The 27,170-nt window shown below is 46.3% G+C and overlaps 1 protein-coding gene and 1 pseudogene across 10 annotated transcripts in view; both read right to left on the bottom strand.

Moving 5' to 3' along the window:
- The window catches only part of LOC309870608 (glucokinase regulatory protein-like), an 878,156-nt pseudogene that overhangs the window by 798,399 nt on the left and 52,587 nt on the right, over window positions 1-27,170 (bottom strand). The window lies entirely within an intron of this gene.
- Window positions 307-26,544, bottom strand: LOC309871780 (intraflagellar transport protein 172 homolog). 9 transcript variants are annotated; one of them, XM_082745210.1, is made up of 15 exons: window positions 25,544-25,632; window positions 24,895-24,998; window positions 23,624-23,767; window positions 22,073-22,153; window positions 21,050-21,173; window positions 20,558-20,651; window positions 19,794-19,916; window positions 19,594-19,709; window positions 18,992-19,275; window positions 18,165-18,258; window positions 17,988-18,052; window positions 17,642-17,822; window positions 17,315-17,424; window positions 17,072-17,201; window positions 307-2,328 (listed from the first exon to the last, which is right to left on the bottom strand). In XM_082745210.1, the coding sequence occupies exons 9-15, from the start codon at window positions 18,997-18,999 to the stop codon at window positions 2,281-2,283; spliced, it is 636 nt and encodes a 211-aa protein (XP_082601336.1). In that variant the 5' UTR covers window positions 19,000-19,275; window positions 19,594-19,709; window positions 19,794-19,916; window positions 20,558-20,651; window positions 21,050-21,173; window positions 22,073-22,153; window positions 23,624-23,767; window positions 24,895-24,998; window positions 25,544-25,632; the 3' UTR covers window positions 307-2,280. The 9 variants fall into 9 exon arrangements, 7 of the variants coding, with proteins under 7 accessions (XP_082601336.1, XP_082601338.1, XP_082601339.1 ...); XM_082745212.1 differs by lacking the exon at window positions 22,073-22,153; XM_082745213.1 differs by lacking the exons at window positions 22,073-22,153; window positions 23,624-23,767; window positions 24,895-24,998; window positions 25,544-25,632 and adding an exon at window positions 26,470-26,544.

Raw genomic sequence — 27,170 nt, 5'->3', positions numbered from 1 at the left:
GGATCATTATGCAGCAACTCCAGCCTGTCCCACCTTCCCGTCTTTTCTAAAGGAACAACCCGGCAAATCCGGAGCCATAGTTTACCTATTTTACCCAGAAACCAGTCTTCCATGTTCAGGAACCAGGGCACAGCCCTGCCTCCTTTTCAGCTCTCAGAGTTTGGGAAATCAAAACTTTTACAGAATTTGGCAGCTCTTTCACCCTTAAGATCCCAAAACTCTTTGATCAACTCTGTGTTCGAATCCCCAGATCTCTGCCAACAAGAAAAAACAAAGAGTGGGGGAGAGAGCAAGAGTCATTTGACATTGGATCATGGGCCAGATTTTATTTTCACCAAGGCAAGACCACGGTTCTCGGGGTGGGCTCCAATCCTGCTCTCTCCTTTGGCTAGGTGGGAGTTAGAGGGACATATGGCTTGGAAGGTTTATACTTTGAGGGAACAAACAGTGCCTCTGCCGGTGAGGGAGTCATGGGCAATGCTGAATTATTTAACTGAGGCACAAGGAGGAGTTCCCGAACCACAGAAACCTCAAATCCAGGTATCTATGCCCATTCATCAAAGCACTGAACAAAGTCTCTACAATAAATTCCCAAACTGTCCATCATTTCAGCTCCATGTGAATATTGGAGTGGAATCTGGATTAAATCGAACAGAAACAAAAATTTCACAGTCACTTATCCCAGGTAAGCAGTCACAACTTGGGGATGGCCCGCAAATCCTTGAATCCAGGCCCTTAGCTACATCATTGGGCACTCCGCTTCCCAAAAGTTTAGGAGCTGACGTAATTCCAGAAAAGACCACTGGACTGCAGGAGCAGCCAAAACACGTTCTAGAACTGAATATAGAACAGAGGGTCCTAGGTCTTCTGGAAAAAGGGATTCAGCAGCATAAGTCCCACATGACTAATGTGGAATTGACCCCAGGGCTACCATGTCAAGTTACAGAGAGCATAAAGGTAACTCCTTTAGCATTACTTCAAGTCATGGATGCAATGGGGATGATTCCAGAATCACATTCAGAAGTGATAGAATCTGTGGGCTTGTTCACACAGCCACCAGACAAAGTTGGGAAACCAATGGAAACGACAAAAAAAGTGAGTGTCAGCACTAAACCATCATATCAAGTCACTAAACCAAGTGCTCAGCATCAAGTTATGGAATCCAAGATGACCTCCAGTCCACTGAATCAAGTCACAGATAATGTGACGGTAAATCCTGCAGCATTGCTTCAAGTCATGGATTCAAGTCATAGTCCAGTGGCACTATTACAAGCTATGGATTTCGTGGGAATAATTCCACCAGCACGGTCACATGTTATAGAATCTGGAGATTCACAGTCTGAAATTGCAACTTTGGCCCCAGGAGCAGCTCAATCAGTTGGTTTGACATCTTCTAGCTCTCCTCCTACTATTGGTCCACCTGGAGTTGTAGGATCTGTGGGTTTACTTCCAAAGCGACCACTTAAAGTCACAGAATCAGTAGGGACGATTCCAATGTCATCACATCAATCCATACGTTCTTTAAAGGTAAGTCCAGTAGCACTGGGGTCATCCATGGGAATGATCATAAGACCACAATCACAAGTTGCAGAAACTCAGGATTTGACCTCGAGGCCAGTATCTCAAGTCAGGAAACCTCTGGAGTTGACTCCTGGGTCATGGATTCAAGTGCGAGACTCTGTGGAGTTGACTCCACAACCATATGTTCAAGGCACAAAGACTGCAGCATTAACACCAGGGCTACCTCATCAAGTCATGGAATCTCCAAGTTTGACCCCATGGCATCAGATCTTAGCATCTTCCGAGATGAGTCCAAGGCAAAGCCATCAAATGATGGAAACTATGGGGTCGGCTTCTGACCCCATAACCAGAAATCTGACTGATTCAAAACTGTCCCATCATCAAATAATGGAACATTTAGGGACAGTCCCAAGATCACTGGGTCAAAGAACAGCATCTAAGGAAATGAGCCAAAAGCCACTGCATCAAGTCACAAAATCTGCAGTAATGACCACCATGTCTCTACTTCCAGGTGCAGATTATTTGGGGGAGAAGCCAATGCCACAACTTACGACTGTGGATTCTATGACGTTACCCCCAGCACTGCACAATGTAACATCTGTAGACATGACTCCAGGTTCGGTCCCACAGATGGTGAAATATGGACAGCTGATCCCAACTGTGAGCCCTAGAGAATTGGCCCCAGAACTTCAACTGCAGATTGTAACATCTAATGAGTTGGCTCCTATTTCACAGCTGGAAAGTGGGAATTCTGTACAGTTAGCACCAGGGCCTCAGCTTCAAGGTGTGAAATCTATTCATTTTACCCTAGGAACACAACAACAAAGTCGAAAATCTGCTGAGTTAGCCCAGGCACCACAGTTGCAAAATAGGAAATCCCTAGATTTGACCCACAATCCACAGTTGCAAGGTCTGGAATATGTTCATTTGGCCCTACCGCCGAAGTTTTCAGATACAAAAGCTGTGGAGCTGATCCTAAGACCAACCCAGGGAGAGAAGAAATCCATGGAGTTTGCCCCAAAGCCATGGTTACAAGATGAAAGATCTAAGGAGACAGCCCCAGTACTATTGCTTAAAGGTGTGAAATTTCCTCAAATGGTAGAATGTAGAAATGTGATTCCTGAAACACAGGTGGAAAGTATGAAATATGAGGAGCCGATCTCAAGGGCACACATTCAAGCAGTAAAATCTGCAGAGCTGAACCTCAAGTCAAATCATCAAGCCACAGAACCTGAAGGATTAACCCCATGGCATCAAGCTTTGGAATCTTCAGGAATGATCCCAGAGCCAGGATATCAAGGAGCAGAATTAGAGTTGCCTTCCGACCCTTGTCACCACAGGAAAGAATCTCTGGAGTTGACACAATCATCTTTAAGTACTCCAGGGCCATTGAACCAGACTTCAGAATCTATGCAGGCGAAATCAGTGCCATTCCAAGGTGCTCTTGAGACAATGCTCCAAGGCGTAAAGGCCTTGGAGACTCGAATGCCTCAACACATAATAAAAGAATCTCCAGAGTTAGTACCAGGATCAGAGATGCAAGGAATGAATCCAGAAGTGTTGAACCCAGAGTCCCAAAGTAGGAAGTTTGTTCATCTGGATCTAGGACCGTATTCAGAATTTATGAACTATAAGAAGTTGGCCCCAGAACCTCAATATCAAGGTGTGAAATCTGGGCCGCTGAACCCAGAACCGCAGCCCCAAAGTACAAACCCTGAGGAGTTAACTCTAGGTCCGTTAATGCATGGCAATAAAGTTGTGGATTTAAGTGTACCACTGGAAGTATCGAAAAGGTTGATTCCTGAAACACACGTACATGTTGAATCGAGGAAACTAAGCTTGGAACCACATTTACAAGCAACGGCGTCTTTGGGTCCAACTTCGAGACCACGGCGTCCAGACACGGCATCCGTAAAGTTAGCTTCTGAGACCTGGCCACAAGAGGAGGAATCTGTGAAATTAATCCCAGAGCAAGTCACAGGAACTACTGGGATGATGCCCAGGCCATGTTTTCAGAATATTTCAGAGATGACTCTGGGGCCAGGCCATCAAGACACAGAAACTGCACGGCTCTTTTCTGGGGCTTTGCTCCAAGTGGCATTAACACCAAAACCAACAGGTCAAGTTACAGAATCTACAGAAATGACTCTAAAGCCACACCTTCAAGTTGCTGAGCCTTCAGAGATACCCCTAAAGTCAGAATACAAAAACACAGAACCTTTTGGGTTGGCATTGTCTCAAGTGGAAAATATCCAGGAGACGATGCCAGTACCACCATATTCAGTAAGAGGATCCCCGGAGTTGACTTTAGGACCACGAATGCAATATGAGAAATCAGAGCCACTAATGCAAAATTTGAAATCTGTCAAGTTAACCCCTGAGTCATCCCCAGTAGTGGTGGGACCTAAACAACTTATCACAGGACCAAAAGAACATGTTCCGGCGTTGACCCCAGAGCCACAGTTCCAGGGAGTAAAGTCTATGCTGCTGCATCCAGAGCCACAATTCCAAGATGTGGAATATGTGAACTTAATCCAACAGCCAGCTACTACTGGAATGGTAGAATCTGAGAAGCTGGTACAAGAGCCAATACTACAATGTATAATATCAGAGGAATTGACTAAGGGGGCACAGCTTCAGGGTGTGAAATTGATCCCAGGGCCACATTTGCAAAGTGTGGCGGGTATGAAACCAATGGAGCTGACCCCAGACTCAAAACTTCAAGGTGTCAAATCTGAGTTGTTGACCTCGGAGCTGAAAGATGTGAAACCCGTGGTCTTAACTACAGGACAGGGTCTAAAGTGTACGGAATCTACTTTGTTAACCCCCAGTCCACAGCTGGAAGGTGAGAAATCTATGGAGATAACCCCAGTGCCATGGATAGAATATGCCAAACCTGTGAAAAGCACCCACGATACCAAGCTTCAAGGTACAACTTCTGACAGGATTCTGCATGCAAGAATTCAAGACTCCAAAGCTGTGGAGTTGGTCCAAAGAACCCAACTGCAAGATGCGCAAACTGTGGAATTGAAATTTGAGCCCAAGATGGAAGGTGAGAAAGCTGTGCCTTTTGCACCAGGGCCATTGCTCCAAGGGTCTGAACTGCAAGGTGTGAAACCCAAGGAACCGACTTTAGAGCCAAAAACCCAAGATAGTAAAGTGGTCGACAGTACCCCGTGTTTAAAGCATCAAAGTTTACAATCTGTGGAGGAAACTCCAGATTCAGAGCCGCACTGTGCAAAATCTGTAAAGTTGACCCCGAGGCTAAACAAGCAGGAAGTAAAATCTGTGAAAGCGACCAGAAGATCAAAGTTTGAAGGAGTAACAACTGTGGATTTAGCCCCAAGGCAACAGTTTCCAGAGACGGCACTCATGAATTTAACGTCTGGGCCAGAACAGGATGGCACGCTATCTGTAATCTCTCTGGAGCATCAATGTGTGAATTCAGAGCAGTTGCAGAGAGGGGCTAAGTCAGATGATGGGCTGTCTTTGGAGTTAACTCCAGAGCTAAAATTTAAAGGTAAAAAATTAGTAGACCTCAATTTTGAGTCACAGTTGGAAAGTATGAGATCAGGCTTGACTCCAGAATCAAATATTCAAGGTTTAAAACCTAAAGAATTCAAGCCTGAACCACTTGAACCACAGCTGCAAAGCACAAAGTCTCCTAAGTTGACCCCAGGGGCACCACTGCACCAGATTGAAGGCTCAGAGTTAGCTTCAGAGCCACAGCTTTGTGTAAAAACCGTTGAGTTGAAACAAGAGCCACTGCTTGAAAGTACGAGATGCATTCAGTGGATCCCAAGTCCTAAGTTCCAAGCTGTGAAATCTGTAGAGTTCAATCTCAGGTCACAGTCTCCAGGTGTTAAATTTGTAGGGTTGAAATCTTCGACACAGTTAAGAGATGTGAAGTCATCTGAATTGACTCTCGGGTCCAAATCTCAAGGTGTGATATATACAGAGTTCAACCTTGTGCCACGGTTGCAGAACATGAAAACCTCTGGGGTGCGCGCAGGAACACAGCTGCAAAAAGGGAAGGTTTGGGCATCAACCTCAGAGCCACAGCTTCAAGATGTCAAAACTACTGAGTTCAAAAAAGAGCCACAGCTGGAAAGAGTGAGGTGTATCCAGTGGATACCAGGACCTGATTTCCAAGGTGTGAAGTCTATAGGGTTACAGTCTCAAGGTGTTAAGTCTCTAGGGTTGAAACCTTTGATACAGTTCAGAGATAGAAAGTCATCTACATTAAGTCCAAGGCCAAAGCTCCAAGATACACAATCTTCGGCATCACTCCAGGAACATGAGCTTCAAGACTGTGATTTGAAACCTTGTCGACAGGTTAGAAGTGTGAAATCATGTGAGCTGACTTCAAGTTCAAAGCTCTGGGATATAAAATTTATACCACTGGAATCTAGGCTTTGCATGCATGATAGGAAATCTAATACTAAACTGCCTGCAAAACCAAAGTTTCAAGCAGTGAAACCCTTACAGTCATCCCCAGGAGCACAGCTTCAGGGTGTGAAGTCTCTGGTGCTTATGGAAGTTCCACAGCTTCCTGGTGTGAAATCTGGGCTATTAAGCCAAGGGTCACAATTACAAAGCAATACAAGTAGAGAATTGAACTCCCCACCTCACTTGACAAGCACAAAGTCTTCTGAATTGACTCTTCAGACAAAGCCTCAAGATATGAAATCTGAGAATTTCAACTCTGGGCCACAGTGGCATGATCTAAAACCTTCTAAGTTGTCACCTGAGATAAAGTCCCAAGATAAGACATTTACTGAGTTAAATCCAAGTTCACAGTTGAATGGTATAACATTTTCTACACTGATCACAGGAACAAAGATTCAAGGTACCAAATGTACAGATTTCAACCTTGGGCCATTGTCACAACATGTGAATTCTTCCAAAAGGACCTCAAAGACAAAGCTTCAAAATGTAAAACATAAAGAAAGCTGTCCCAGTCCCCAGGTGCAAGTTGTGAAATCTTCTGACCTGCCTCTTGGATCAAAGCGTCAAAATGTGCAGGTGGTGTTCAACCCTGACCCACAGTTTCAAGGAGAGAAATGTTCTAAATTAATCTCAAAAACAAAGTTTCAAGATGTGGAATCTGTGAATGTCAAACCTGGGCCACAGCTTAGAGGTGTGAAATCTTCTGAATTGATACAGGGGACAAAGCTTCAAAAAGTGAAGTCCATGGACTTCAAGTCGGGTCCCCAGTTGGAAGATGTGACATCTTCTATGTTGATCATGGGTATAAAGCTTCGAGATGTAAAATCTATGAATTTCAAGTCTGGACCACACTTGAAGGATGGGAAATCTTCACAAGTGATCCCAAGGGAAAAGCTTGGAGGTGTGAAATCTGCAGAACTGAAAGCTAATCCAAAGTTACAAGGGGAGAAATCTTCTGATCTGACCCTGGAGAGGAAGTTTTCAGGTATGAAAGCAGGCCCACAGTTGCAAGACATGCAATGTTCTGAATTGATCATGGGTATAAAACTTCAAGATAAAAAATCGGCAGGATTTGGTTCTAGATCGCACTTGCGAGGTATGAGATCTTCTGAAGTGATCCCAGGGTCAAAACTTCAACAAGTGAAACCCTCTGAGTTCAACCACGGTCCAAAGCTACAAGGTGGGAAATCTGATTTAATTCAGAGGAGGAAGCTTCAAGGTGTGAAATCTGTGGAGTTCAATCCCGGACCACAGAGACCAGGTGAGAAATCTGATTTGATGCTAGAGTGCAGGCTCCAAGATTTGAAATCTGTTGACTTAAAACCGGTTCTGCAGTTACAAGGTGTGCCATCTTCGGAGTTAACACCAAAAACAAAGCTTCAAAGTGGAGAATCTGTGGAGTTCCTTATCAGACCCACGTGGCAAGACCTGAAACCTCTTGAATTGACTCTAGGTGCAAAGACCCAAGATGTGAAATCTTTGGGGTTTGAGTCAGTCCCACGGTTACAAAATAGGAAACTGCCTATGTTGACACCAGGATCACACATTCAAGGCATGAAATCTCTGAAATTCAGCCCTGGGGCAACGTTGCAAGGTGCAAAATCTCCTGAGTCTGTAAAGCTTCAAATGAAAACCACAGAGGTCAACCAGGACCTAGAGTTCCAGGTCGCAAAACCCTCTGAGTTAGCCTTGGAATCAAAGATTGGCAATGTGAGATCTTCCGAGTTCAATGCTGGGAAGCAGCGGCAAGAAGAGAAGTCTTTTACATTGAAACCATGGCCAGAGCTTCAAAGTGTGAAATTTGTGCTGTACAACCCTGGACCACATTGGCAATATATAAAATATTCAGAATTGTGCAAAGAGACAAAGCTCCAAGATGTGAAGTCTGAGGAATCCAATCCTGAGCAACAGTGGCAAGATGTTAAATCCTCTGAGTTATGCCAGGGATCAAAGCTTCAAGGTATGCCATCCTTCAAGTTCAATCCTGGGCCACAGTTACAAGAGATAAAACCTGAGTTGTGCACAGACAGGAAGCTTCCATATGAGCCAGTTCTGGAAACGAAGCATCGTCCTAAATTACAAGGTAGGAAATCCTCTGAATTTAATCTAGCCCCACAGCTTCAGTGTCGAAATGTTAGGGCATTCAGTACCGGACCACCATTGAATGGTGTAAAATCTGAGTTGAATTCTGGATCAGAGCCTCGAGGTATAAAACCCCAGGTGTTCTGCCCTGGGCCACCTTTGCAGGATGTGAATTCTTCTGCATTTATTTCAAAACCAAAACTTCAGTGTGTAAATTCTGTTAAATGCAAATCTGAGCCACCCTTACAAGGTATAAACCCTTCTGAATTAACTTCAGTTTTCAAACTTCAAGGTACAAAGTCTTCTGAGTTGAGGTCCGAGACCCCAAGGGAGACAACTATGGTGTTCAACCCTGATCCACATTTGCAATATTTGAAATCTGAATTGATTCCAGGGTCAGAGTTTCTTGCTATAGCACTCATGGAATGCAACCCTGAGCCACAGAGGAAGTGTGTAAATTCTTCTAAGTTGAATCCAGAGCCAAAATTACAATGTGCAAATTCTATGGGGTGCAAACCTGGGCCACCTTTGCAAGGTGTACAGTCCTTTGAATTGACTTCAGGGACAAAAGGTCAAGGTCCAGGATCTCAGGGGAATCCGGGGTCCAAGAATCAACGTGAGACGTCTATGGTGTTCAGTGCTGAACCACAATTACAAGATTTGAAATCCGAATTGATTCCAGGGTCAAAGTTTCTTGCTGTAGCACCTATGGAATGCAACCCCGGGCCACAGACGAAGTGTGTAAATTCTTTGGAGTTGGATCCAGAGCCGAAAGTACAATGTGCTAATTCTATGGGGTATGAACTTGGGCCACCTTTGCAAGGTATACAGTCTTTTGAGTTGACTTCAGGGGTTAAATGTCAAGGTATGGGATCTTTGGATTTGAATCTGGGGTCAGAAGTTCTAGGTATAAAATCTCTTATGTTCGACCCTGTGCAACATTTACAAAATGTGAAACGTGAATTGAGTCCAGGGACAAAGTTTCAAGGTATAACATCACAAGAATTAAACTGTGGCCCAGAGCTGCAAGGTGTGAATTCTTCTGATTTGAATTTTGGGTCAGAACTTCAATGCATAAATGCTATAAAGTTTAATCCAGACCCAGAGATGCAAGGCATGAAACCCTCTGACTTGGATCCTATGTCACAATATCAAGGTACAAAATCTATTCTGTTCAGCCCTGGACCACATTTGCAAGGTGTAAAATCTTCTGAGTTAATTCCAGGGACAAAGTTTCCAGAAATCCAGTTTTTGGAGAATCACTGTGGGTCCCAGCAACAAGTTGTGCACTCAGTGTTCACTTTAGGCTCTTCGCTGAATGGTATGAAATCTGTGTCATTTTTACCGAAGCCACTGCTTGAAAATGTAAAGTCTGTGAAGACCAACAAAGAGCCAGTGTCTTGTGGTGGAAATTCTGTGAAACTGGCTTCAGGCTCTGAGCTGCAGGACTTGAAATGTGAGATGTTTGCAGTAGAGCCATGTTTTACAAAAGTGAAACCTGTGGCATTAAATCCAGGGCCACAAGCTCAAGGTATGAATTCTGGGGAGTTGCCCTCACACCTCAGGCAGCACAGTGAGAGATCTGTGGTGTTTGCACCAAAGGTGTGTTTTCAAGATGTGAAATCTCTGGCGTTGAAGCCAGGGCCACAACCTCAAGATGTGAATTCTAAGGATTTGATTTCTTGCCTCAGGCAGAAATCTATGGTGTTTGAATCAGAGCCATGTTCTCAAGATGTGACATCTTTGAAGTCAAAGCTACAGCTACAGCCTCCGAGTGCTAATTCTTCAGGGTTTCCCTCATGCCTAAGGTCACCAAGTGTTAATTCTGAGGTCTTTGCACCGGAACTATGTTTTCAAGATGTGAAATCGGTGGGGTTGACACCAGGGTCCCCACAGCAAGGTATGAATTGCCAAGAGTTGACTTCAGGATGGCAAAGTATGAAACCAACAGTGTTGGCACCAGAGCCAACTAAGAAGTTCATGCCAGGACCCATGGTGCGTAGTGTTAAATTTTCAAGTTTGTCTCCAGAATCACAGCTACAAGGTGAGAAACCTTTGGAGTTTACTCCAGAAGCAAAGTTGCAAAGTATAAAACATGTGGCATTGTCTTCAGCATCTCTGCAACAAGATATGAAATCTGTAGAGTTACTACCGGGGTCACTGCTTCCAAGAACAAAATCTGAGGGACTAACTCCAAGGAGGAGCTATCAAATCACAGATTCCTCGGAGATAATCCCTAGGCCGGGGCATCAATTTGTAGAAGGTGCAGAGATGATCCCAACACCAAAGCCTCAAGTCCCTAAATCTGTGAATTTGGTGATCCCAACACCAAAGCATCAAGTCTCCAAATCTGTAAATGTGATTTCAGTACCAATTTATCATACCACAGAAAGGTTGGCCTATCAAGGCAATGAAACTGTAGAAAAATCTGTGGGGTTGGCCCCAAAGTCAACAAGTAAAACCACGGAATCTTCAGGAGTGCCTCTAAGGCTAGGTCTTCAAGTCCCAGAATCTGTTGATCTGACTCCTGTGCTAAGGAATCAAGGCTCTGAAACCTTAGAATTAACCTTAAAGAAAATCCCAGAAACTCTCGAGTTGCTCTCTCAGTCATGGCCTCAAGTTAAGGACTCGGGGGAATCCTATACAAGGCCAGTGCAGGAAGTTACAGGATCTGAAGAGATGACACTAGAGCCCAAGCATCACACTACAGAAACTATAGGGTTGACCCCCAAAGCAAGGCCAACAGAGAAGGAATTCCTTGGCATGACCCCAAAGCCAATAAGTAAAACCACTGGATATACAGAGCGCGCTCCAAGGCCCTATCCTCAAGCACTAGAATTTGCGGAGGCGATCTCCGAGAAAAGACTGCAAAGGGAAGGATCAGAAGCACTGACTACAGAGTCATTACATCATGTCCCAGAATCTTCAGAGATGACACCAAAGCTAAGATATCCAGTTCCTGAATCTGTGGGTTCAACCTCTAAGCAGTGGCTTCAAAGGGAGGAATCTTTAGATTTGTCCCCAAGGCAGACAAGTCAAGCTACAGGACATGCAGAATCTGTAGAGCTCACATCTGACACACGGCAGCAAGGGGATGGACCAATGGGGCTGACACAATCACAGAATCAAAGTATGAAATATTCACAGATAGCTCCAGGACTACAGGGTCAAATTACAGAGCTTATGAGGATTAGTCCAAAGCTGCTCCATCAAGTCACAGGATGTACAAAGACACAGCTTCAAGCTGCTCAACCAATAGGAATAACCTCAAGAAGCCCCCCAAAAGTTGTTGAATATGTGAAAGTGTCTCCTGGGCCACCACTTCATGCTGTAAAGTCTGTACCATTAACACCAGGGGGAACCTCTCAAATGGTAGACTATGTTGAACTGACTCCAAAAGTACAAGATGTGAGACCTTCTGAGTTTACCTCAGGGCTATGGTTGCAAAGTATAAAATCAAAGGAATTAACCACAGAGCCAACACACCAGATTTTGGATAGAATGAAGTTGACAGGCTTTCAAATTGTAAAGACTCTTTTAATCCCACGGCCACCACTTCAAATTGTAAAATCTGAGGAATTAGCACCACCACCAATTCCTCAGATTGTAGAACCAATAGGAGTCTCCTTAGGATCAGCTACTGAAGTAATGGATTGTTTGGATTTCTTCCCAAGGCCACATCTTCAAGAAATGGTAGAACTAATGGTGAGGCCAAATATCGAAGAGAAATCGTCAGAATCACTCTCACAGCCAGCATTTTCTTTGGAGGAATCGACAGTGTTCACTCATGAACAAGGGCTTCAGGCTGTGAAAGGAATGGGGGTAAAAATAGGGCCTCCTCAAATCATGGAATGTGAGGATTTGAATCTAGTACAGATATATCAGAATAGGGAATCTGAGGATTTTATGTCAAGAGAGGAGTTACAAATAGGGAATTATTTCTCTAGATTTCTACAGAACTCTTCAAACTCGCTCATCTCAAGCTCTGTCGAAGCATCTGAATTAGGAAGCCTTTGTGATCTGGAGATGCCAGAAGTGTCAAGGGCCTTGGATATAAATAACTTTGGGACAGATATTTTGCAGTCTGAAGAATACTTTATAGACCCTACTATGATACAAACTTCAACCTTTCCCTTGTCCCTTCACAATCAACCCTCTGATGAGATAGGTCACATTGTAGAAATGCCACATTTGGAGATCCCAGGAGTGGGTGTCGTATCTAAGAGGACTGATAAGAAGCAGGTGGAGAAGCTAGAGAATTCACTCCAGCGCCTATCCCAACATCCACTGCAAAGCTGGAGATCACCATCTAGGACCTTCCAGTCAGGATCAGGAACTCAAAGAGGCCTGAACGGGTCTGTCTTGAGCAGACAACAGAATGTCTGGGGGAATCACTCCTGGAGACAGCGATTACCCAGAAAATACCTCTCCAAGATGCTAGTGTTAGGGAAAGTCTTGGGAACCACCATGGAAAGGAACCTTTGTTCTCAAACATCTTTACCGGAAAGAGCCACTGCAGATATCTGTCAATCTATTCAGAATTTATTTGGGGTTCCTGCGGAACAGATGGAACTTTCCAAGAGCCTACTAGAGAAGAGTCGAAGTAGTATTTCTCAGACTTCAGTGCCCGAAAACTACATTCAGAGACACACTTCCTATCATGGTCACGAACAAAGAAGAGCCTTAAGGATGTGGACACGTAGCTCCATGTCCTCCATAATACAGCAACACTCTGGGGCTAGTGCGAAAATAAAGAAAAGTTCGAAGCTTAGTGATATATCCCAGGAAGTCATTCAGCACATGCCTGTTTCATGTACAGAGGGCCAGCCCCCTGTCCCAGTAAATTTAGAGTCTTCCTTCAATATACGTTTTACTAGGAAAGATTCTGTTCCAATGGAAGAGAGTAAGACCTCACAGAGTTCACAGACAAGGATTTTTGAGCCCCAACACTGTCTCAAGCCAAGTTATCTTCCCCAGGCCAAGACTGACTTGTCAGAACAGTTCCAGTTGCTACAAGATCTGCGGCTAAAAATAGCAGCAAAACTGTTAAGGAGTCAGATACCCCCCGATGTACCTCCACCTCTAACTTCAGGTGTGGTTTTAAAATACCCTTTCTGCCTACAGTGTGGCCTATGTGCAGGACTTAATTGCCGTCATCAATTACAGGGCACTTTGGGGTCTTACCTTCTTATCTACCCACAGCTCCACCTTGTAAGTACTCCCGAAAACCATGGAGAGATTAAGGTGAGTTTTGGCTTTAGGTTGCAAACTAGGAAAAGATCCCAAGTCCCAAAGTACCACAGAAGAGACAGATCCATCACACCAAGGAGTTCTATATCACTACCACTAAGGAAAGCTAAAGCCTATACTCGAGCTTCCAAGAGTCCTACTTCTACAATGGATTTCCGGTCTGTATCTTCCCAGTCTCCTGCTCCTGTACAAGTCCACATCAGGCAAAGACAGTCTAGAAGCCCTGCCCTAGCAGGAAAGACGATAATTGGAGGGCCAGGGCACTATGAGTTTACTCCAGTTCACTCTCTACGAGAGAGTGACTCTGAAACCGATCAGGATGAAACATGGGCTAAAAGGAGAACCAAAAAGACCCATAGTTCAATATACCCAAAGAAAAGAATCACTACGGGAGGCAGAACACAAAACACAAAGTTCTACAGAAATGGTAGAACCACAATACGGAGTTCTTCTCGGGATTTACCAGACCAGTTAAGAAGGAAGAGGCATGGAGCATCTCAGACAACTACTGCCTCTTCAAAAAGACAACCTAAGAAATCCTCCAAACCCAAATTCATTCAACGGCTTTTTCAAGGTCTAAAACAAGCATTCCAGAGAGCACGCAGAACTATGGCTTTTGCTGGACAGAAGCCTGAGGACACGTCAAGGCCAGACCATTTGTGTTCAAGCAAAAACCACCATCCAAAACGAAAAGCCAGAGATTATTCCTCATCAAGAGATATCAAAAGAGATAGGATGTCAGTAGGTAAGCTAAAGCGAAAAGACATAACCACTAAGCAGGAGAAGATGTTATGGGAAGAAATAGAGCAATTCACATCAGCTCATCAACCAAAAAGAGGTAGCTCTTTCCAACATAGACATACCCAACGACCCAAGACCATAGTTTCCCAAAGAAGTGCTATTTTCAAAACCACTTCAGTTGGACAGGCCGTGGTCATTGTTCAAAACGACAACAGCAGCAAAGGTAACAAAAACTCTTCCAGATGTGAAATCTCTAGCCAGGAGTCCAAGAGCTCCAAAACAGGAACCAGAGTTCAGGCCAGAGGAAGAAATCTACACGGTTCCCTTAAGAGAACCTCACACCGTCACCTTACAGAGAAACTCACACCCACGAAGCAAAACCACCATAGCGTCGCAGAAAGGAGCTATCGCAGTCCCTCTGAGAAGCGCCATCGAAGTCGTCCTCGGAGGAGACATCACAGTTCCTCTGAAAGGAGCCATCAGAATCCCTGTGAGAGGAGATGTCGCAGTCCTTGTGAGAGGAAATGTCGCAGTCTCTTTCAGAAAACACATCACAGTCCCTTAGAGGTGAGAGGATACAGCCCTTCTGAGAAAAGACAGCACAGGCCCGCTGAGAGGAGTGGTCACAGTTCCTCAGATAGAACTCACTGTAGTCCCTCTGAAAGACATGGACACAGTCCCTCTGAGAGGAACAGACACAGTCATTCTAAGCAGTGCCAACAGAACCACGTTGAAAGGGGCCAGTACAGTTGGTGTGGGAAAACCCATCTCCATGTCTTGGAGGTGAGAGGACACAGCCCTACTGAGGGAAGACAGCACAGGTCCTCTGAGAGGAGTGGTCGCAGTTCCTCAGAGAGAACTCACTGTAGTCCCTCTGAAAGACATGGACACAGTCCCTCTGAGAGGAGCGGACACAGTCATTCTGAGAAGAGCCAACAGAACCAGTCTGAAAGGGGCCAGTACAGTTCGTGTGGGAAAACCCATCACCATGTCTTGGAGGTGAGAGGACACTGCCCTATTGAAAGAAGACAGCACATGCCCTCTGAGAGGAGTGGTCGCAGATCCTCAGAGAGAACTCACTGTAGTCCCTCTGAAAGACATGGACAGAGTCCCTCTGCGAGGAACAGACACAGTCATTCTGAGCAGTGCCAACAGAACCAATTTGAAATGGGCCAGTACAGTTCGTGTGGGAAAACCCATTTCCGTGTCTTGGAGGTGAGAGGACACAGCCCTATTGAGAGAAGACAGCACAGGCACTCTGAGAGGAGTGGTCGCAGTTCCTCAGAGAGAACTCACTGTAGTCCCTCTGAGAGGAACAGACACAGTCATTCTAAGCAGAGCCAACAGAACCAGTTAGAAAGGGGCCAGTACAGTTGGTGTGGGAAAACGCATCTCTCTGCGAGAACCCATCACAGTCCCGCTAAGGAGAGACTCCAACACAGCTGCCCCAGGGAGAGGCTCAGACATGCTCTGTCTGAAGATTGCAAGGGCTCCTCAAACACGTCTCCTAGGGACCACACACAAAATACTCCAAAAGAGGCCAAGTTTAGAGGCCTGAAGCTAACAGATAAGAAGAGATTTGTCCCCATTATTTACTGACTGGATCAAGCCTTCACGGACCTGCCCCTTTGGTGGCTTCTTTCCTGCTTGGCCACTGCCTTTGATACCAGCACCCTCAGCAATCAGAGCCTCAATGCCGCTCTACCTGGGGGAAGGGAGGGCGGGAATGGGTCTGTAATTTCTCTAAGTAAATAAAGGGGCGATAATTCATCTCCACCTAGAAAGCCCACTCGTCGTGCTGCAGCGGGGAACGGAGGGTGAAGGGATATTGGGTGTCACGCAAAGGGATGGAACGGGAGGAAGGGGCCCTGAAGCCATGTTTGGGGCTCTAAACCCCACCTACAGCTTCCCGTGGCGGGGTCTCAGAGGAGGGAGTCCTGTCACATGACTCACTCCAGCCACAGCCCCCTCTGAAGCTGCCAGGCAGATGCAGACCTTGAGACATAGGATCTGCAGCTCTGACTCCACATCCCCCTCAAACTCCTAATACCGTATTTCTCTGAATCAAAGATGCATCATTTACTTTGTTTTAGATAGCACGAGTGGGGTGGGGCAGAGGGAGAAAAAGAGCGAATCTAAGGCAGATTCCGCACCCAGTGCAGAGCCCAATGCAGAACTTGATCTCACAATCCTAGATCATGTGCTGAGCCGAAAATTAATAAGAGTCAGATGCTTTACCCACCAAGTCCCCCAGGTACCCCAGATACATCATTTAAAACTTCACATGCAGGGGCGCCTGAATGGCTCAGCGGGTTAACCCTCTGCCTTCAGCTTGGGTCATGATCTCAGGGTCCTGGGATGGAGAGGGTCCTGCTGAGCAGAGAGCCTGCTTCCCCCTGTCTCTCTGCCTGCCTCTCTGCCTACTTGTGATCTCTCTCTCTGTGTCAAATAAATAAATAAAAATTTAAAAAAATATATAAAATTTGATATGCAACCCAATTTCTAAGATAATAAAATGTGATTATATATATGTTTCGGAATTGATGAAACCTACTGACTTGGCTTAGCCGGCTAGATTCTTCTCTTTAGGAGCTTCTGTGTAGAGGAGGAGGCTCTGCTTTCTTCCTGGCTTCCTTCTGGCCCCAGCTCCGGCCTCTGGATTTGCCCTTCCAGCTCTGGTCCCGGGTCTGCCCCCTCCCTCACAGAGCCTCCCTCCCTCTCAGTCGGGACCTCACCCGCCTCTGAACTCCACTTCAAATCACATCCTTGATCTTCACCGAGGTACTCAGTTAGCTGAGCCACAGTGGTGTCCAACTTCCCCCAATTTCAGGCTGTTAGGCGTTCTGCCTCAGATCCCCTTTTATAGTTTTCATAGTTCTGGCTCTAGCATCTAGCAAGCACTCAGCAGGTACCTGCCGCCTGTTCGAAAATGAGAGGCCCAGTAGGAAAAAGCAATGTCTGAGGAGGAATGCTGGCTGTGAGGGCGGTCCGGGAAGTGGGCGTCCAGGAAGGGTGGAGCCCGCCTCACCTTCATCCAGCACTTTTCCTCCAGGCTGCTGCTGCCTGAGCCCCGCACCTTGAGGTAGCAGTCGACGGCACGGCTATACTCTCCAGCCTGCTCCCACTGGTGAGCTTGGTCCACGAGCCCCTCCATGCCCCTGAGATGAGAGTACACGTGACCAGGACAGGCTGGGCAGCGTGGCCTATCCCGTGCACACTTTGTGACCCAAGCTCCAGCCCTGCCCACACTTGCTGCCTCCTGGCGTCATACCTGGCCCCTTTCTTGGTAGCCTCCCGCTCATACTCTTCCCTCAGAACCTCCAGCTGGCCCCGCACATAGTCCTTGTAGATCCACAGAGCGTCGCTCCATAATCCAGCCTCCTGCTCAGATTTCCAGGTATCAGGAAGGCAGAGGCCGGCATGACACCTTCCCACTGCCACACAGGTGCTCTATACTATGGCCCACGGATCCCTAGGTCCTTGCACCTCTCTTCTCCTCCTTGTCTCCTTCCCCCTCTCCAGTGCTAACTCTCTGGATCTTTCCCAGTAGTATTGGTTAGTGTAGTGTTCTGTGGGTTCTTACACTCTCTTGCCCTACCTTATAATAATTGAAGGCCAGGCCCGGTCTCTGGGCCCAAGGCAGCAGCCCTTCTGCTTTCTGAATGTCCTTCTCCTCCAAGGCCCCCCGGGCCTGCCCCACAAGTGCCTCGGCGACAGTGTCAGGATCGTGGGCCTCGGCCACACGCTGAGCTGCTTCCCAGTCCTGGTTATGGACGAACCTGCTCCCAGAAGAGGACACAGGGGAGGCTCAGCACAGGACTGAGGCCTCAATAGTGGGAGACAGACAGCCATATCAGAGGGGGTAGAAGATTTATTGGTACTAGGTTCAGGTTCCTGGGGCTGCGGTTGGGAGGACGGGTGTAAGGAATTGACGGGTAACTCACATGAGGGCTGCTTTCTTGGGCTTACCAGCCCTGATGAATTCAGCTTCGGCCTCTTCAAATTTACCCTGTAGGGACAGAAGGGCAGCCGCACACGATCAGAAGCAGATTGCCATCATGGCAGCCGGGAGACAGGAGGAGGTCCAGGTTAAAAGCAAGGGAGGAGGAGCACATCCATACCTCATCCTCCAGGTACAGAGCATATGGGAGATGCATCTCAGGGGTTTTGTGCTTGAGGGCCAGCCGGGAGAGTTCAAAAGCAAATTCAAATGAGCTGAAATGGAAGGTGTAGGTAAGGTCTGCCTACTCAGTGTTTTCATTTTATGAGAGGGGGAGCAGGGCAAGAGATAACAAATAGGGTAGAGACAGGGCCAGGGGAGGGAAAGGACAGACTGAGAAGACAACCCATGTGAAGTGACACAGAAGCACACAGACACGTAAAGGAGGACGGGGGTCAGGGGACACTTGGAAAAGCCTGTGCTTCCTGCGACCAGTGGGCATAAACGAATGGGATGGGCTCGAGGCAGGGGACCCCAGTGAGCCTCACAGCACTACTCTGCCTCGGGAGCGAGGGCTCCGGGTTCCCCACCACTTCCTCCTGAGCCACATTTATACTAGCAGAAAAACCGTCTCTCTAAAACATTGACTACCCTCAGCCATCTGACTCAATGCAGGATTATTACTGGTCTTTGTAACATTTGCTTAAGAAAAGCTCTTTTTGCATTTAACAGAAGCCCACTTCTGTTACTCAGAAGTCAATTACTGGCTTAGTGCACCTTTGCTTTTAAAAGCTCTTCTCTCTGGGGCACCTGCCTGGCTCAGCCTGTAGAATGAGGGACCCTTGATCTGAGGTTGAGTTCAAGCCCCACACTGGCTATAGTAATTGCTTTAAAAGGTCTTTTTGAAAAAGAAGGAAAAACGCGGATCACTTCCCATCTTCTTAGAACAGCTAAACACGGTTCTGAGCCCCCGGGGAACAGGGGCAGAGCTACTGATTCATTCCTTGCCTCTCCATCACGTTCTTCCAAGGATTTCTTCACTCCTGCCTCCATTTTCAGAAACACTTCTCGGCTATACAGCCGTTTTCCTTGTCTATGTAGAGGCTCTGTCTCGAAAGGGTCCAGTGGAGAGAAGCCGTGGGGCCTCACCAGTTGTCGGCGGCGTGGTCCACGGCAGCTGCCTGGAGTCCGAGCTTAGTGAGCAGTCTCACTGAGGATGCTCCTCCCAGGCTCTTTGCCCACAGATAGGCCACGTGCTTGTGGGCATCAGCTCCTCTGTGAGCATTGGTCACCTGTGAAGCAAAGCCATTTGGCAATCCTCCCATGCAGGGCCACAGGGCTGCTCCCTTCCCCTCTCTGACCGGACTGCAGCTTTGACAAAGGTCAGGTCTTTCTACTAGAACAGGGATACGGCTCAGTTTTGGGGTCTGTTAGCCTGCTCAGGGTCCAAGGATGGACTTTAGGTAGTCCACAGACCCCTCATACCGCATGTGAAATTTTGCCTGTCGTTATGGGTGTTTTTCAAAGAGACCCACGACCAGATCAGAATGTGTCACTTGAGAGTGGGGAAGAGGGACGGGCGTGTCCCCAGAGTGACCTGGACTCCTTACCCGGTAAGCCTCCTCCCAAAGCCCATTGACCGGTCCATGTTCACTGTTGCCTTCCACTCCTGAGCCTCGAGGTAGTGAGACTCGGCCTCCTGCAGTCGGCCTTCAGACTCCAGCTCCTGGAGAAAGGAGGGTCAGGATGGGGCGAGGGGGACTTGGGGCCTGGTCGGGGAAGAGATGGCCGAGACCGGAGAAGGGCTCACCTTGCCCAGGCATAGGTGTGTGTCACTGAGATATGGGTGGTGCTTCCCTACCAGGCGGATCATATCATCATCCAGCTTGTGCTCCCTCTCCCTCTGGCGTTCCCCTGCTCCTGTGCGGACACTCTGTCAAATAAGTGAACAAAATTTTAAAAAAGTGAAATAGAATGAAGGAAGCAATGAATAATAAATGGAAGGAAAAGAGGACAGAGGGAGAGAAAACAGAAAAGTGGGCTCAGGAACTAAGAAATTACCTTGCAATGTCATACACGGTGAGTTCAGAGGCCCTAAAGCAATGTCATGCACCTGAGTAATTCTAAACTCCCCAGTTAACAACCTACAGGTAATAAAGCTTTTTCTGTTTTGTTTTAGAGAGGGATGGAGACATGGGTGGGGCAGAGGGAGAGGGAAAGAGAGAATCTTCAACAGACTCCATGCCCAGCGTGGAGCCCCTCGGGGTGCTTGATCTCAGAAGCCTGAGATCATGACGTGAGCTGAAATCAAGAGTCCGACACTTAAGATTGAGCTATCCAGGCCCCCCTGGTAGTAAAGTTTTAAATCAGGAAGATGGAAGTGGCAATCTCTGTACCCCTTCAATTTGGTGTTTAAATCTTTTTTACAGTAAGCTGGAAGGGCTATAGCAGGAAAGTTGTCAAAGAGTTGCCTGATATACTCTGTTCTCCAGAACAGCTCTGCCAGGGGTTCAATTTGGCACTGTGGCAGTGTCCAGAAGGAGATTTTGGTGCAGCAGGCTATCAGCTGCTTACCTGGCTAGGTCCCACACATGTCAACTCAAACTTATTCTTGTAAATGCTTCTCCGGAGGCAGCAGTCAAACTGTTTCACTCCACCAGAGTGTGCCCTAGAAGGGAAAGCGACAACATAAAAGGTAACAGGCATCAGAAGGATATCTGGAGACAACCTTGAAACCCACGTTCTAGAACCTAGGAAAGAGTTAGCAGTAAAAGGGCTGGCAGTTTGGAGAAGTACCAGATGGAAAGAGGTGGCACTCACAGGACGCCAGGATAGTGATGGGAGGAAAGGGAGAAATCAGCCCTGCCTACAGAATTCTTTGTCTCTTTTGGCTTCCCATAAAGTGTGAATTTCTCTTTCCTGCGGCTAATGTCATATTTTTAGGTTGAAGTCAAAAGGGAAGAAGAGAGTCTCTAGTTTCAGGGAGAGTGCTTTAGGCTAAGGCCGGATTTTTTCCTAGTTTGGAGAAAGTCACCCAGGCAGAAAGGGATTACTAGTAAAATGCACCGCACAGAGTCATGAGCCATCCCGTTTCCAGGCCAAGGCAGTGACGGTATATACATTGGCAATCTCCTTGCGCTTTGCCTCTTCCCAGATGCTTCTTCGAGGGCTCCAGTTGAGTACCCGAAGTCTGAAATTAAGGAGGTGGATTTCAGAAGAGATGGAGACTGAGCAAAAGGATGGAAATGGGTGTGTAACAGAAGGCAATGAGTCTCGCTGTAGTAGAGAAGAGAGGAAGGGAGAGAGAACACACATGCTAGGGAATCTCATAGGAGAGGACTCAAAGGTTCAAAGGAAGGAAGGTGGGAAAATCAAGCCAAAAGGAAAATGGGGTGAGAGCGATAGGAGTGGAGAAAACAAAAGGAGATCATGGCTGGTGAGAAAAATGAGCTGTAACAAGGGACAAAGAAGGAAAAAGAAACAGAAAACAGAAGGAAGAGACCCAGAAGACATCGAAGGGGATAAAAGGACAGGACTAATAAAGCTGATGTGAGGGGACCGGGGCCCTTTATTTATTTTATTTATTTAATTCACCCTTCCATCATCCATCCCTTTCTTCCTTCCTTCCTTCACCAAACACTTAAGCATACATTATGTGCTGGATGCTAATTTAGCCACCGGAGATTTCAAAAGAAAAAAAAAAAAAACCAAAAACGAATAAGCCCTCTTCTCATGGGCATTTCAGTTTAGCCAGGTAACTATAAACACCAAAGTGTAATATCATGCGACAAACACTGAGCCAGTGGTCTGAAAAGAGGCAACGGTAATACAAAGAGAGTGGAGATGAATTCCACTGTGGAGTCCCAGGCAGAGGCACAGAGACACAAAATCCTGGTGTATTGTGGAACTGCCAGAGTCCCAACAGATGGTGGGAGCAGGAAAAGGGAAGTGAGTGAATTAAAACCTGAGGATCTCTTCAAACCTATACTTGCTTTCCAACCATTCTCCCACTCTGGTTGAAAATAAGTGGGCTAGAGCAAGGTGTACACAGGGAAAGTAGGCAGAAGATGCACATGGAAAGGGACCCACCTGTCATAACTTCCCAACACAACAGACTGGCCCCCAGGGCTTGCAGCAGCGGTGGTGAACTCCCGCTCCTGAGGGTCACGGCTGTAATCAAAAGTTTGTAGCACGCGGCCTTCCTTTCCATAGGCTACAATTCTGCGATCACAGCCTGCAGCCACGATGCTGTTGGTTGCCCAAGCCAAGGCATAGGGCCGGCATGGCTGGATAACCGACTTCCCCTAAGACAGAAGTAAAGGGTTCCAATCGCTCTGACTCTGAAAGCCTCAGCCAGGGATTCTTCCTTTCTAGTAAAAATTTATACCCTGTATAAATCTTCCAACATTTTCCCACCCAAACACATCCTAATCTAGAGAACTTCACAAACTGTCTTTAGGTTTTATACTCTTACACACGTATGTATGACATACACACACACGTCTGACATTGTCCGCAAGAGGAAACCTCAAAAGGCTTGTATGTTGAGTTCTTTAGTAAACACCTATAAGGCCCCCAAAGGGACATATCCTACATTATCTAACACTGGGTAGGTCCACATGGAGCATACAACTCTTTCTTTACAGAAGAAATAAATTTAATTATTACATGAGTAATTCTTTTTCTTAAACTCTTTTGGCTTCCAATAAAGTACGAATTTCTCTTTCCTGCCTTTAATGTCATATTTTTAGGTTGGAGTCAAAAGGGAAGAAGTCAAAAGTAGGAGAGTGCTGAAGGCTAAGGCCAGAATTTTCCTAGTTTGCAGAAAGCCATCCAGGCAGAAAGGGGTTACTTTCTTTCTTTCTTTTTTTTTTTTTTAATTTTAGTTATTTAAGGCATCTCTACACCTAATATGGAACTCAAACTCACAACCCTGAGATCAAGAGTCACATGATCCACCAACTGAGCCTGCGAGGCACCCCTCTACGAGTAATTCTTAAGGAAAGTTATTCAAACAATAGAGAATTACATCAAGTAAAACATAAACATTCCTTTTATCCCCCACCCTTTCCCTTTCCTCTCTTGAGAATGACTTTTTTAAATGATTTATACATATAAATACACTTTTTACATAGATAATAATTTTCACTTTCCCTTACTCTCAGAATCCTATCCCCTCGATTCCTCATTGCCCACAAATATTAAGCTGTGGCCTCCCGAATAAAAATCTTCTCTGTGAATGCATCTAAATGTGCCCCCGCCAACCACCTCAATCTTAATGTTCAACCTCCCCTAGGAGGGATCTTGGATTTCTTTACCCCCATCTCACAGCATCCTTTAGTCCTACCCGTGACTCTCCAGAGCCTTCATCTTCGAAGAAATACCTAACAATGGTGCCATCTGCATGACCAGAGAGAATTCCTTTCCCAGAGGAACTAAACAAGTGAGTGAATTAAAAGGAAGAGGAAGAGGAAGAAGAAGAGGAAGAGATTACTCTGTCTCACCAAGAAATCCTGCTTCTGTGTCAAACATTACCCTACCTGGGCTCCCTGCTACCAGTCCACCCCATCTTCCATATTATAGTCTCCAATGAGGCTATAGACCCCATGAACAAATTGACACACACAGTACTCTCTTCACCTTCATGTCAGCTGGTTTGGTGGAGAATTTATCTCTCCGCTCCCCATGTTCATCATATAGCACCACCACTCGGTCCACTGTGAAGACCGCAAACTTGGCATTGTTCTAGGACCAAGCCATGCAAGTCACCTTTGCAGCTCCATCCTGCAGAGGCAGAGGGGGCAAAAATAAGCGCAGCTGTTCGTCTAGAGTGACAAAAGAATTTTGGTTCCTTTAGCTCTACTGTGACTTTGGTCAATTCTCCACATCATAGTCCTTAAAACAAAAGATGCACCATGGTCTCCACAGCTATAAACCTCTGGCCCAGGAGAACAAGGTGCTTTAGAAACCCATAATGCAAATACACTTCGAGGTGACTCACAGAATGAAGTGTACCGATGGGCCCTTGCAATGGCCTTGCTCCCTCATAACTCAACTGAAATAAAATCAATTGGTCTGATGAGTTTTTATTTAATAGGTTCTAGTCTTCGACCATTCATTCAATACATACATTTTTTTTCATTCAATATTATTTTTTAAAGGTTTTATTTATTTATTTGACAGAGAGACAGCGAGAAAGGGAACACAAGCAGGGGGAGCGGGAGAGGGAGAAGCAGGCTTCCCAGTGAGCAGGGAGCCCAATGTGGGACTCAATCCCAGGACCCTGGATCATGACCTAGCTGAAGACACCTCATGAGTTAGCCACCCAGGCACTCCTCATTCAATATTTTTTGAATACCACACTGAGAAAGGAATGTAGTCAGGGGCTAAGAGGAAGACAAAGAGCAAAATATGGTCCCTGTCCCCAAGCTAATAACATGTGCAAACAGGAAAAATTCCATTAGAGAGGCCTGTACAAAGCACGATGATAGTTTGGAGAAGCCTGAAATCTGAAATCGTTTTATGTTTAAATGACCAACTTTAAGGTTTGAAGAATTGGATGTAGTTAAATGGGGGAAGTTATCTGAAGTAGAAGGAATGATAGGAGCAAAGGCAAATCTCATTAAGAGACAGTAATTTAATACAGCTGAAACTATCTTGCAATTAGAACAGAAGAAGTAAGGCAGGAAAAACAGGGAGGCCAGCGCAAAAAAACTTTGAAATTTGGCCAAGGTGTTTAGGCTTATTTGGTAGGAAAAAGACAGTGAAAGTTCTGGAATGGGGAGTAAAACAATCAGAGTTGAGATTTAAGATTAAATTGCCACCAGCTTATGTTTTTTAATCACCCCCCCCAAACTACGCACTGCTCAGACCAGCTTATTTTTTTTAATCACCCCTCCCAAACTACGCACTGCTCAGAAGTCCAATTTTGAAGTGATCATCTCCCAGTCGACTATTCTCTTCCACGTCTGTCCACCACCTGGTCCTCAACGGTTCTTCACTAGGGACTTCCCTCCTTGAAATAAAACATTTAGCCTCTGCTCCAATTGTGTGATTAATTACTAGGGCTCCAGAGCTCTGGTTTGAAACTTTGTTACTTGTCACTCCTAACCCAGGTACCTCCAAAGTCCCAGGTTTAAAAGGCCTTTTTTCCCCCTCCCCCCATCAAAATCCTCAGAGTCAGAAAATAGCCACACCACCACCTTTACCCCCCCTTCCACTGCTTGATTAAATTAGGTTTGAAGGGCTGAGGGTTCCTCGTTTTCCTTGCTCATCATCTTCCTTCATCATTTTGCCAATCCTGGGCCTTTGCCCTACCCTGCATCATGACATCTTATTTTGAAAGACTGAAGGGGATTTTCACTTCCAATTATTCCATTAGGGTAAAGGAATTTTTAAATTACAATTTGGGGGCAGTTTCCTGAGCAATGAGCACTTCTCTCTTTTGTTCTAATTTCCCTCTATTCTCCTAATACCACATTCGCTGTGAAGCCTTCCTCATTCCTCATAGCACTGCCTGAGGATTCAATGGGGACCGGGAGTAGAATAATAAAAACTAACCTTTAACAAGATCTTTCCATAGACTAGGCAGTTTGATAGATGCTCAATATGCATTGTCCTTTTACTTCATAACGCTGAGACAGAGATGATTATGCATATTTTACAGATGGGGAACCTGAGGTTCAGAAAAGTTAAGTAATTGGCTCAAATTTACATACACAGTTCGTAAGGGGGTGGAACCAAGATTTATATCCCCGTATGTCTGACTCCACAAACCACAATCCTAACTCTTTAAATGATGCTGTCTGGCTACATAGCAAACATTCACTAATGGCAGATACTATCATTAGCTTTGTCTGAGTCTATCCTTTTTATTTTAAATGTTCTCTCTCCTCTATCAGATTCTACAGGGCTTTTTAGTTCGCGAAGGCTTTTGTGAACTCTTCCCCCAAAACCCCTCAGGTTGCTATCATTGTTACTCCCATTTTCCCAATGAAGCCGCTGGGTGGGCGCTCAGAGACTGTGTGCCGAGGGCTTCAGGTCAGCGGGATTGGACCATTTATTGAAAGTGCAGCTGGCACTAGGACTTGAGTGCTGGTCTCCTACCTCCAAAACCCAGCCTCTCTTCAGCATGGTTCCTCTCCCGGTGCCCAGCCTTTTCCGAATCTGAGATCTTCATCATCAGAACGAACGTGAGGTCTTCCGCACTCCGTCTTGGGGGCTTTTACCTAAAGCGCTCCTTTATCCGGGCGCAGACTTAGGCTCGCTGTTTCCATGTGCGCCCAGCACGAGGCCTCGTACACAACTGATGTCAAAGGAAACGGACGAAAGCTACCGCGGTTAGCGGTCCGTCCTGCTACTGCACACTACCGACCGAGCAGAGATTCCGCATACAGTAGGCGCTCACCATCGTGAGATTTCAGTTCCCCCACTTCTCTGGGAACGTTAATGCTGGCGGGGGAGGGAAGAGCCACGCAACTCCTCACCTGAGGGCTCAGCAGGGTCCTCAGGTGCTTCAACTGCCCAAAGAACACCTGTCTCTCGGATGCCACCAATCAGCGACAACTCCCGTGGTTACCTTGACAACCCGTAACACTGCCACAGCGACTGCCGCTGACGCGAGTACAGGGAGACACACTTCGCAAAGTCACCGCATAGCTTCGCTGTGAAGCGGTGAGAACGTGCGCAGGCGCAGTGAGGTCTAGGGCGGGACCGAGAGGAGCGAATCCTCTCTTCAACCAATCCTGTCGTCGCTTGCAAACTCAAGCCCAAGCCAAGCCCAGGAGCCCTCCGCAAACTCGAGGTTCTATGGCATCGCGGTCTTCCTCCTGCCTGGATTGTGAGTGAAGTGTGGCTGAACACTTCTTTTAATCCTTACAACCCTGGAGGAAGGCAGGGCGGTTGCTTTCATACGTTTTGCAGCAGCCCGGGTTGAACCCAGATAGGCTCTATGATGTGCGCGGGGTATCACAAGGCTAATAATGATAGCTAACCGAATCCTCAGGATGCGTCTGCCAGCTACCGTGCAAAAGGTTGTAGATGCATTATCTCATTTAATCTCAAAGACAGCTTTTGAAGGGGATGGCATAATTAGTTCCATTTCTCATGCCAGGAGACTCGGGATTAGAGGGGTCCCTTAACAAATGAGCAGTAAAGGATGTAACTGGGATTCAACCCAGAGCTGATG

Source organism: Mustela nivalis (assembly GCF_964662115.1).
Source record: "Mustela nivalis genome assembly, chromosome: 8".
NCBI classification, from domain to species: Eukaryota; Metazoa; Chordata; class Mammalia; order Carnivora; family Mustelidae; genus Mustela; species Mustela nivalis.
Note: the sequence above shows the minus strand (reverse complement) of the source record. Positions and strands in the feature narration are given on the sequence as shown.

Coding starts and splice junctions, on each gene's coding strand:
- LOC309871780 (XM_082745213.1), bottom strand. Junction 17,425..17,641: donor TGGCCTTCAATTATTATAAG/GTAGGGCAAGAG, acceptor AAATCTGAGCAG/GAGGCTGGATTATGGAGCGA. Junction 17,202..17,314: donor GCTACCAAGAAAGGGGCCAG/GTATGACGCCAG, acceptor CTCTCATCTCAG/GGGCATGGAGGGGCTCGTGG.